Source organism: Triticum dicoccoides, chromosome 2A (genome assembly GCF_002162155.2).
Source record: "Triticum dicoccoides isolate Atlit2015 ecotype Zavitan chromosome 2A, WEW_v2.0, whole genome shotgun sequence".
In the NCBI taxonomy this organism is placed as follows: Eukaryota; Viridiplantae; Streptophyta; class Magnoliopsida; order Poales; family Poaceae; genus Triticum; species Triticum dicoccoides.
The window spans coordinates 40,728,553-40,739,485 of NC_041382.1; the positions used below are offsets into that span (position 1 = coordinate 40,728,553).

General features: G+C 45.4%; 1 protein-coding gene across 1 annotated transcript; it reads left to right on the forward strand.

The window, feature by feature from the left end:
• The first annotated feature begins 4,917 nt into the window (after nucleotides 1-4,917).
• Nucleotides 4,918-6,419, forward strand: LOC119358826 (high-affinity nitrate transporter 2.1-like). Its single transcript, XM_037625230.1, has one exon. It carries the CDS (start codon nucleotides 4,922-4,924, stop codon nucleotides 6,407-6,409), a length of 1,488 nt encoding a protein of 495 aa, XP_037481127.1. The 5' UTR covers nucleotides 4,918-4,921; the 3' UTR covers nucleotides 6,410-6,419.
• Nucleotides 6,420-10,933: the final 4,514 nt, after the last annotated feature.

The following is a 10,933-nucleotide window of genomic DNA, read 5'->3' on the forward strand; positions in this document are numbered from 1 at the left end:
CTAGGTTAATATGTTAGTCCTAAAAATAATATAAAATAGCATATTAATGCATATAAAACATCCAATACAAATAATATAATAGCATGGAACAATAAAAAATTACAGATATGTTGAAGACGTATCAAGCATCCCCAAGCTTAATTCCTGCTCGTCCTTGAGTAGGTAAATGATAAAAACAGAATTTTTTATGTGGAATGCTACCTAACATATTTATCCATGTAATCTTATTTATTGTGGCATGAATGTTCAGATCAATAAAATTCAAAACAAAAGTTTAATATTGACATAGAAACAATAATTCTTCAAGCATACAAATGAAGCAATCATGTCTTCTCAAAATAACATGGCCAAAGAAAGTTATCCCTACAAAATCATATAGTCTGGCTATGCTCTATATTCATCACACAAAGTATTAAATCATGCACAACCCTGATGACAAGCCAAGCAAGTGTTTCATACTTTTGATGTTCTCAAACTTTTTCAACTTTCACGCAATACATGAGCGTGAGCCATGAATATAGCAATATGGGTGGAATAGAGTATGGTGGATGTGGAGAAGATAGGAAGAAGTAGGGATGGGCATTCGGTAGAAACCGAAAGTTCGGTTTATACCATTCGGTTTATTTTTAATTTCGGTTAACAAAACCAAAAACCGAAAATAACAGGCAAAAACAACTAACCGAAAATTCGGTTAACCGACCAATTTGGTTCGGTTTTTGGTTTAAACCGATTGATTGCAGCGTTGCTGAGAAGCTACAACGAGCGCATCATACAAGAGCTTCCTGACCTCTTATATAGCTGGTCACCTTGTCCCTGAAGCGTAGCTGACCGATGTGGGACTAAACAAGTAACACTCCACCCGGTGCACACTATCAGCCAAAGGAAATACTATTTGGGCCATGCAATTAAGTGTGTGGGCCAGATCACACCAGCTGGGCCTTCTCACGCTATGTGTGGCTGCATGCATGCAGGCGCGCGGCCGTGAAGTAGTTGCATGCAAGAGGTGCTACCTCGAAAGAAAATTCTGGCGAGACGTGCGGACGTGGGGTGCCTCGCACTGGAATTGTGTTCGGTTCGGCTTGGCATTTGGCGAGATGTGCGGTCGTGCGGGACGCCTGTACTAGAATTGCGTGCACTTCGGTTTTTTCTTCGGTTATCGGTTAACTATCGAACCGGCCGATTTTAATTCGATTATTAAACATAGAAACCGAATTTGAATATAGCAGCACCAAAAACCGAAAATTTGGTTTTTTCAGTTTCGGTATTCGGTTGGTTGTTTTTTATGCCCACCCCTAGGAAGAAGGAGATAGTTTCACATCAACTAGGAAAATTAATGGGCTATGAAGATGCCCATCAATTGATATCGATGCAAGTGAGTAGGGATTGCCATGCAACAAGTGCACTAGAGCTATAAGTGTATGAAAGCTCAAAAAGAAACTAAGTGGGTGTGCATCCAACTTGCTTGCTCACGAAGACCTAGGGGAATTTGAGGAAGCCCATCATTGAAATATACAAGCCAAGTTCTATAATGAAAAATTCTCACTAGTATATGAAAGTAACAATATAGGAGACTCTCTATCATGAAGATCATGTCGCTACTTTAAAGCACAAGTGTGGTAAAAAGATAGTAACATTGTCCCTTCTCTTTTCTCTCATTCATTTTTTTGGGCTCTTTGGCCTCTTTTTTTCCTTTTTTTTCTTTTTCGTCTGAAGTCTCATCCCGACTTGTGGGGGAATCATAGTCTCCATCATCCTTTTCCTCATTTGAGACAATGCTCTAATAATGATGATCAGCGAGGAAGCAATGTGCTCTTTTATTGTGCTAGCCGGAGGCCCTCAGAGAGTGTAGCATCAACTCGTACCAGCTAGCTAGACGCGACAACAAGCCGGCTGCAGGAGGCAGCCGGATAACAAAGATGGGGGCAACCAGAGCAATCAGCCGGCCCCACGAATAGCCGCCTCCCGAGCGAACTCCCGCAACAACGTTCATGACCGTCTGGGGCCACTGGGCCCCGGAGTCGGCGAAGACGCCCGCTCCCGCCTCAACACGATAGAAATCTCCCGCAAGCTGGAGGAGGAAGACATCGAGGGACATCTGTGTATCGGGCCACGCATTGCGAAGGAGCCGTTCCCACCCGACTTCACCCTTCCCCGGAGCACGTTCAAGTACGATGGCGGCACCAAGAAGACTGGCTCAACGACTATGTGATGGCCGTCGCCATCATAGGCGGCAACAGGCGAGTTGCGGTGCACTATGTACCGCTGATGCTGCAAGAATCGGTGCGCACCTGGCTGAAGAGCCCGCCCAAGATCAGCGTCAACTCCTGGCTGGACTGCAAGGAAGTTTTTGTCAGGAACTTCCCCGGCAACTACAAGCGCCCTGGCGGGCCACAATAGCTAGCCGCCTGCGTCCATGGCAGCGGCGAGTCGGATCACGACTACCTCACAAGGTGGTCTAGCCTGCGCAACTCCCGCGAAGGGGTGGCGGACGTATAAGCCATCCAGTTCTTCCGCGACGGCTGTGAGATGGCACGATGCTGAAGCACAAGATCAACCGGTCGAACCTGACGACCCTGACAGCCCTCGACCGTCGCGGACAAGTACGCCATGGCCGACTCGGCCATGAAGACGCTGATCTGGCTGGATCCAGCCGGCAAGATACTCCCCGAGGAGCTGGTGAGGGACCAAGCCGCCCCCAGCAACAACCAGAACAACCGCGACAACCGGAACCGGGACAACCATGACGACCGCGACTACTATGACAACCAGGACAACCGAAAGAGACCCGATGCAGTGGCCAAAGAAAGATACGAGAACCGGCTGGTTGGTGCAGCTGACGACCAGCCGATCGGAGCAGGCGGAAACTGCTACCCCCGCAAGCGAGATGACCGTCCATGTACCAAGACGAAGTACACGCTCGAGCAGATGCTCGATTCCCCATGCAAGTACCACAGCCTAGGCGGCAAGCTCGCCAACCACACCACCCTCCAGTGCAGCTGGACGCAGCACCTCATGGGAAGCGAAGGACTACCACATCCACCACAGGCAAAATTAGCAAATCTGACCTTAAAACGAAAGTATTTCACAAACTAAACTGTTTTAGAAAATATTTCACACTGTTGACTCTTTTGTGCAGCGCCCGACAACAAGGCGCTGCATTCTACTGTGCAACTCCTTACAGCTAGGCGCTGCACAGTGTAGTGCAACTTCTTGGAGCTAGGCGCTGCACAGTGTGGCGCCTAAGTGTTAGGCGTTGCACAGTAGAGTGCAGCGCCTTAATGTCAGGCGCTGCATATTAAAGGTCAGCCGGGTGAAATACTTTTAAGAACAGTTTAGTACGTGAAATAGTTTCAACCTGAGGTCAAATTTGTGCCTTTTGCCTCCACCACCACCACCTCCTCCACCGCAGAAGGACAACAACTGCAAGGAACCAGCAAGACAGTCGGCTGCTCCAGCCGGCAGACAGCGCGAAGACTACCCCAGGCGGGATGTAGCCTACATCATCTCTGTCGGCCGAGTGGACACCAGGGTACAGGAACAATTCGATTCTCAATAGCCACACAATGATTACACAAATAATAGCAATAGCTAGACAAATAATAATTACGCCCTCCGTCCCAAAAAAAAATGTCTTAGATTTGCCCAAATGTGGATATATCTAAACTTGTTTCAAGTCTACATACATCAATATTTGGACAAACAAAAAACACGTATTTTAAAACAGAGGGAGTGCTTCTTTTGCATACATATGGTTGCAGTAATTCCAAGTTGTGAGCCATTCTTACAAAACATAAACATCTTTGTTGAGATAATCTACTGTTATGAATCTTGTGCCACCAGCCTGCCCACTCTGCGTGATTTATATCGAATCATAGGAGCCAAGAGCTTAGAAGGTTCATTGCTAGATACAGCTGAAGCAGTAAGATGTTCATAGTGGAGTCATTTTTGCCAATGATCCCGAGCTAGCCGAGCTAAGGACTCCTTTGGTTCATAGGATAGAAATGTTGTAAGAATAGAAAAATCATAGGAAGTGAGATGACATGCATCTCAGTTCCTATAAAGAAAAGGATGACATTTGATGCACAGGATAAGAGTTTTTTCATTGAGTCTTAGCTAATGTTTTTTTTCCTCCAAAATGTGAAGGATTGATTTTTATCCTACATAGGAATAGGAATCCATTCCTACAAACCAAATAGCCTGAAAGAAAATTTTCCTGTGCAAATCTTATCCTATAGAAATCCTATAACATTCCTACAAACCAAAGGAGGCCTAAAGTTGCCATGTTGACAGGTCACGATGTCAAGCTTTCTTGACAGCACTATACGTGAATAGTCAACTCTTGTGTGCAATCAACAGACTAAATATAGTAGCGAATAATGCCAACATGGTTTCCGTCAACAAAAATATAAGTACTCCTACTAGTACATCATGTGGTAGAAGTAATCATGCATGCAGTGCACTTATCGATAGGAATCAAAGCTTAATAATAGTGACTTAACTCGGCAACCCTGATAGGTCCGAAGGGACATACATCACATCATTTTGTGCAAGTTGCCAAGTAGAGTAGTATGTCGATTCTTGCTGTTGTTCACAGAGACTTGGTATATATTCTGATCCTTGGTTGATCCCAAGGGGTGAGGCTTGTACAGAAACGGAATTTCCTAATACTACTATTTTTAGATTCAACGCTCCCTTAAGTCTTAAACTAAAATCAAAGCCATGATCCATCTCTGAGCTGAGCTGTTTCCGTGGGATGATCATGAATGAAGCTAGCACTTGACAAGATGTCAACGCTTGCCTGTGATGCCGGTGCTATAACTAGCAAACAGAAGTGGGATTCAAAGCACACACCACCATAGCAGAGCTCGAGATCGAGAGCAATCAGCAAAAGAAGAAACAGATGGAGAAAATGGAGACGGAGATGGCGGCGCCGGCCAAGATCTTCCCGCTGCCTGTGGACTCTGAGCACAAGGCCAAGTCCTTCAGGCTCTTCTCCTTCGCCGCCCCGCACATGCGCGCCTTCCATCTCTCCTGGATGGCCTTCTTCATCTGCTTCGTCTCCACCTTCGCCGCGGCGCCGCTCATCCCCATCATCCGCGACAACCTTAACCTCACTAAGCGTGACATCAGCAACGCCAGCGTGGCCTCCGTGTCCGGCTCCATCTTCTCGAGGGTCGCCATGGGCGTGGTGTGCGACCTCCTCGGCCCCCGCTACGGCTGCGCCTTCCTCGTCATGCTCACGGCGCCCGCCGTGTTCTGCATGTCCCTCGTCCACGACCCGGCGGGCTACATCATGGTGCGCTTCCTCATCGGCTTCTCGCTCGCCACGCTCATCTCCTGCCAGTACTGGATGAGCACCATGTTCAGCGGCAACATCATTGGCGCCGTCAACGGGCTTGCCGCCGGCTGGGGCAACGTCGGCGGCGGCGCCACGCAGCTCGTAATGCCACTCGTCTACGAGGCCATCCGCAGCAGGTGCGGCGCCACGCCCTTCTCGGCCTGGCGCGTCGCCTACTTCGGCCCCGGCACGCTGCACATCGTCGTTGGCATCATGGTGCTCACGCTGGGGCAGGACCTCCCCGACGGCAACCTCTGGAGCCTGCAGAACAAGGGCCAAGTCGCCAAGGACAAGTTCGCCAAGGTGGCCTGGGGTGCCATAACCAACTACCGTAGCTGGGTCTTCGTGCTCCTCTACGGATACTCCGCTGGCGTCGAGCTCTGCACCGACAATGTCATCGCCGAGTACTACTACGACCACTTCCACCTAGGCCTCCGCACCGCCGGCACCATCGCCGCCAGCTTCGGACTCGCCAACATTTTCGTGCGCTCCATGGGCGGCTACTTCTCCGACGTGGGCGCGCGCTACTTTGGAATGCGCGCCCGTCTCTGGAACATTTGGATCCTCCAGACCGCCGGCGGCGCCTTCTGCTTCTGGCTCGGCCGTGCCTCGAGCCTGCCCGCTTCCGTCACCGCCATGGTCCTCTTCTCCATCTGTGCCCAGGCCGCTGAGGGCGCCATCTTCGCGGTCATACCCTTCGTCTCCCGCCGCTCCCTCGGCATCGTCTCGGGGATGACCGGCGCCGGCGGGACCTTCGGCGCGGCCTTCAACCAGCTGCTCTTCTTCACTTCGTCCAACTACGGCACCGGGCAGGGGCTCCAGTACATGGGCATAGTGACAATGGCATGCACGCTGCCGGTCATGCTTGTGCACTTCCCGCAGTGGGGCTCCATGTTGTTCCCAGCCAACGTCGGCGCTGACGAGGAGAAGTACTACGGCGCGGAGTGGTCGGAGGAGGAGAAGAGCAAGGGACTCAACGCCCGCACCGTCAAGTTCGCCCAGAACTGCCGATCAGAACGCGGCAGGCACCGCAACGTCATCCTCGCCAACGACACCAACCAGCATGCATGAGTATTTTGGTTGGATTGAAATGTACCCAAAAACAAGGATGACACGTCTTGGTCGACTAGCAATGGCAATATATATTATAGTATATCTTCATCATCAAGATCCTTTCTTTTATCATTAAATCATTAAACGCCAAAACTATCTTCAATGGAATAAGGATTGCATGTGGGTGAATTTCAGGTCCTTGTTTAACAGTTGACATAAATTAAAGAGGTTCGATATGGCAGTCTATGATGTGGGAAGTCTAAGAAGTTTTAATAAGAGTACAACTATGAACTGAGATAAAAATGCAATATTTTCTACTGTCTATCTTGAGATAACAATCCTCATGATATTATGTGAAGTCAACCGCACCAATATTTGCCTACGGGAACGTTGCTATGAGGCTGGGGTTATTGATATAGTCTCTCCCTCCGGCCGATCATCAATGTGGGAATAACGGAAATTCACAGTGCCTCAACCGCATCCACCGGGAGACCCTTAATTACTAGGGACGTGCCAGTAGGCATATCATCAGCCCCCGAACCGAGGAGAGGAGGTTATAGAGGACTTTGACCAATGACGGACAGTGCCGCGGCTAGATAACGCGTTCGCGGTCTGTTTTGATCAAGGTCACGACAATACTCCTTCCGCAGGTTCACTTACGAAAACTTTGTTACGACTTTTCCTTTCCTTAAATGATAAGAGGGAATTTCTTATTTAACATCGTATTTAAATTTTATGCCCTATTTGACATTGATAAATAACTTTTTCCCTATGTAACAATGAGCCTAAATTGCGGTCCCGTGCATCGCCCGCTCAGAAAAAACAAGTATTTGACCTAGCCAGCCGCCCCTCCAAAAAGCTAGGGTACTCTGCCTCCCACCGGCGCCGGCGTCGATCCGTCCCGTCTTCGGTGACCTTAGGACCATGGAGGCGGAGTGGATCTCGCCCCTTGCCGGTGGGAGGGCTCCGTTTTTAGATCTTTTTTCGATTTTTGTTAGGGTTTGCGTCCTACTCAGGAAGGCGAGACGGCGGCGGCTCCCTGAAAATGGAATAAAGGTCTCCCCGCCTAACCCCCGTTCCGGTGATGTGTTCAGCATCATCGGTGGGCGTGTGGAATTGTGTCTCCGGCTGATCTGTGCTTGGTGGATTTGCTTGGATCTGTTTGTCGTTCATCTTCGTTCGTGTGTTTTCAGGTTGGATCCTTTTAATCTACACTCTTCATCTGCGGTGGTTGCTGTTCTGGTGCGTTGGTTCTATGGGGCCTTAGCACGACGACTTCCCGACTGTCTACTACAACAAGGTTTGCCCGGCTCCGATGAGGGAGGGGCGATGGCAGCGGCGCGCCTTCGGCTCGCTTCAGTGCTTGTAGTCGTCGCTAGGTGTTCTACGGATCTGGATGTAATTTTTATTATTTCTAGTATTCGTTGTACTACCATGATTGAAGATGAATAGATTGAAAGTTTTCCCCGCAAAAAAAAAACAATGAGCCTAAATTGTATGTCTTTTATGACACATCAGACCATTTTGAGCCTCTAAATGACACTTGAAAATACCCTTTTGTCTCTCATGTGGTATGTTTGTGCCCGCATACTGTTTGATGACATTTTTATCATCTTTATTAATAATTATTATACTATTATTTGTTGGATTTTCTTATGGAGCTCTCTTTTTTGCATGGTAATACGTGTCTCATTTATAAAATAAAAATCCAGTTACAAGGCACGTAAGCATCAACATTACAAGGATTTTCTTATGGAGCTCGCATAATCCATTTTGAATGTCTGAGTTAGCTTTGTACGCAATTGTAGGTAGATACATTATATAGTGGATGTATACACTGATGGTCTATCATTAGCTTTGTACGTGGTGAATGGCAAAATTGCCCACCTACAATTGCATGCATGCATCGAAGGCCATGCACGGCAGTAGCTCTGTACGAGGCTTATGGCTCTAGCAGATGTACACATACACTTCTGAATACCCACCCTCTGGGCTGCACATACAGAATACACAGCCATGTATGTGTGTGCGTGTGTGTACGTGCGTGTTTGTGTTGCTGCGTGTGTGTGCTGTTGTGTGTGTGCTGCATGCATATGTGCTGTTGTGTGCACGTGTGTGTATGTGCTGCTGCGTGTGTGCTCCTGCCGATGCGTGTGTGTATGCTACTGTCCCGCACACACACATATCATATGAGGGGCAAAAGGGTCTTTTCATATGTCATTTATGCTTAAAATGGACGAAAGTGTCGTAAATGGCATAAAAATTTAGCTCATTGTTAGATAGGAAAGAAAAAGTTTTGCAGTGTTAAATAAGGAAAGAAATGGCAAAAGGGTCTTTTCATGTGTCATTTATGCTTAAAATGAACGGAAGTGTCGTAAATGGCATAAAAATTTAGCTCATTGTTAGATAGGGAAGAAAAAGTTTTGCAGTGTTAAATAAGGAAAGAAATTTAAGATAGTGTTAAATAAGGAATTGTTTCAAGTGAAATTTAAGATAGTGTTAAATAAGGAATTGTTTCAAGTGATAAGCTTCAATGGACTTCTCTCGACGTCGGGCGTGGCGAACCGTCCCAGTCGCCGCGATCCAAACACTTCATCGGACCATTCAATCGGTAGGAGCGACGAGCAGTGTGTACAAAGGGCAGGGACGTAGTCAACGCGAGCTGATGACTCACGCTTACTAGGCATTCTTCGTTGAAGACCAACAATTGCAATGATCTATCCCCATCTTTATCTTTATTACCTAATAATAAAGCATCTACTGCTTCTTCCTCCCTAATTTTTGTCCGTTTTCGTACGTCAAAGGTCTTTTTCCGTCCGTCCTCTAAGTTCCATATGTCATTCAACCAAATCTGATCATATCTGATCGAAAGAAGCTACCTGACCACAGGTAGCGACGCCGAATTACTCCATACAGAAAATAGTAGCTGGTGTGGCGAATCGAACTTGCAAGCTACCGTCTGAAATCTAATATTATGACCAACTAAGCTAGCTTGTGTTGCGTGGATAAAAAAGGTTGATTCGCCTGTAAAATAGTCCGACATCGTTTCCTTACATCCAATCATGCTAATTTATATACGTCTTTGATATTTCTGAGTAACAAGGAGCCATCTCGAAAATCATTAAGGAAGGAAATAAGCCAACCGTTGTAAGGACGGAAAGAGGGATCGAATAGAAGAATAAAGAAAGAAAGATGGCTTGAATAGAAGAATAAAGAAGGAAAAAGGAAATAAATAGGGGGAAAGAATAAAGAAGGAAAACAGAAGGAAATAAAGAGGGAGTAGAAGGAAAGAATAAAGAAGAAAAGAGGGATTTCAGTCTGTGATAGAGAACAATAATAATAAAGAAGGAAAGAGGAGAATTTAACGTGAGACGCGCCATGACGCTCAACTTTCTCTTGCTAGAACGAAGTAGTGTGAACAGAAACAAACGTAGACAATGAATTGGATCTTTTTTATCATGTTTTATTTCTATTATTATTCTGTCAAGTTTAAAGTGGAGAAAAGAAAGGAGACGTGAAATCTTTTTTTAACCGAGAGCCCTAAACATGTAGGAGTACGTGTCAAAGAGGATGCATCTTCTTTGGTCAAGTTTTTCTTCTTTTCATCAAATTACAAAATTGGTTACAGAAGTGTAAAAAAAATTGGTCGCTCGCAAACGTTAAAACTTAATGCATGGTTGGTTAAAGTAAATAATTAACACATGTAGTTTGATTAAAATGATCAAAAAAATGTACAGTGTATTAAAATAAATAACATGGTTATTTTGACAAAAATAATGAGTTAAAATGTAAGTACGCACAATTTTCCTAGATCAACAATTGGTACATGATGATTCGTCTTTCCTATGCCCTATGTTTGAGCATGACTACAGCTAGCTTGAGAAGAAAAGTTAGTGCACGTCTCCAAACTCTATCGTATGGCAATTGCTTAACTTTACTTTGTTTCAGTTCACAAATATTAATGAGGAAAAATAGCATGCTATTTTTTATAAGCACAAACACAATTAGTGCATGTTATGGTTTACAGATGTGCAAATAAATCTGGTCACTCACAAACGTTAAAACTTAATGCATGCTTGGTTAAACTAAATAATGAACGCATGCAGTTTGATTGATAAAAGTTCAAAAAATGTATAGTGGATTAAAATAAATAACATGATTTTTTCCAAATAAATAGCAAAAATATGAGTAAAAACATAAATTTAATTCAAGTATAGAATAGAGAAATCCAATTGGTTGCTCATGTAATGGTCTGATTCTTTATTGCGGAAAATCATTAATTTTCTTCATAATCTTAAAGTGATTTTGGTAGCTAGCCAAAACATTTAGTTACTCTCTCTGTTCTGAATTACTTGTCGCAGGTATGAATGTATCTAGATGTATTTTAGTTCTAAATACATCCATTTCTACGACGAGTAATTTGGAACGGAGGGAGTACAATAAAAGGTTGCAAAATTTGATTGTATGTACTATTAATAACCTATGTGCTATTTATTATTCATGATAGGAAGTTATGTTAAACATGCTCAACTCATTTCTAGC

Bases quoted from the DNA above. Each gene is read 5' to 3' on its own strand.
- LOC119358826 (XM_037625230.1), top strand. From the start codon at position 4,922: ATGGCGGCGCCGGCCAAGATCTTCCCGCTGCCTGTGGACTCTGAGCAC.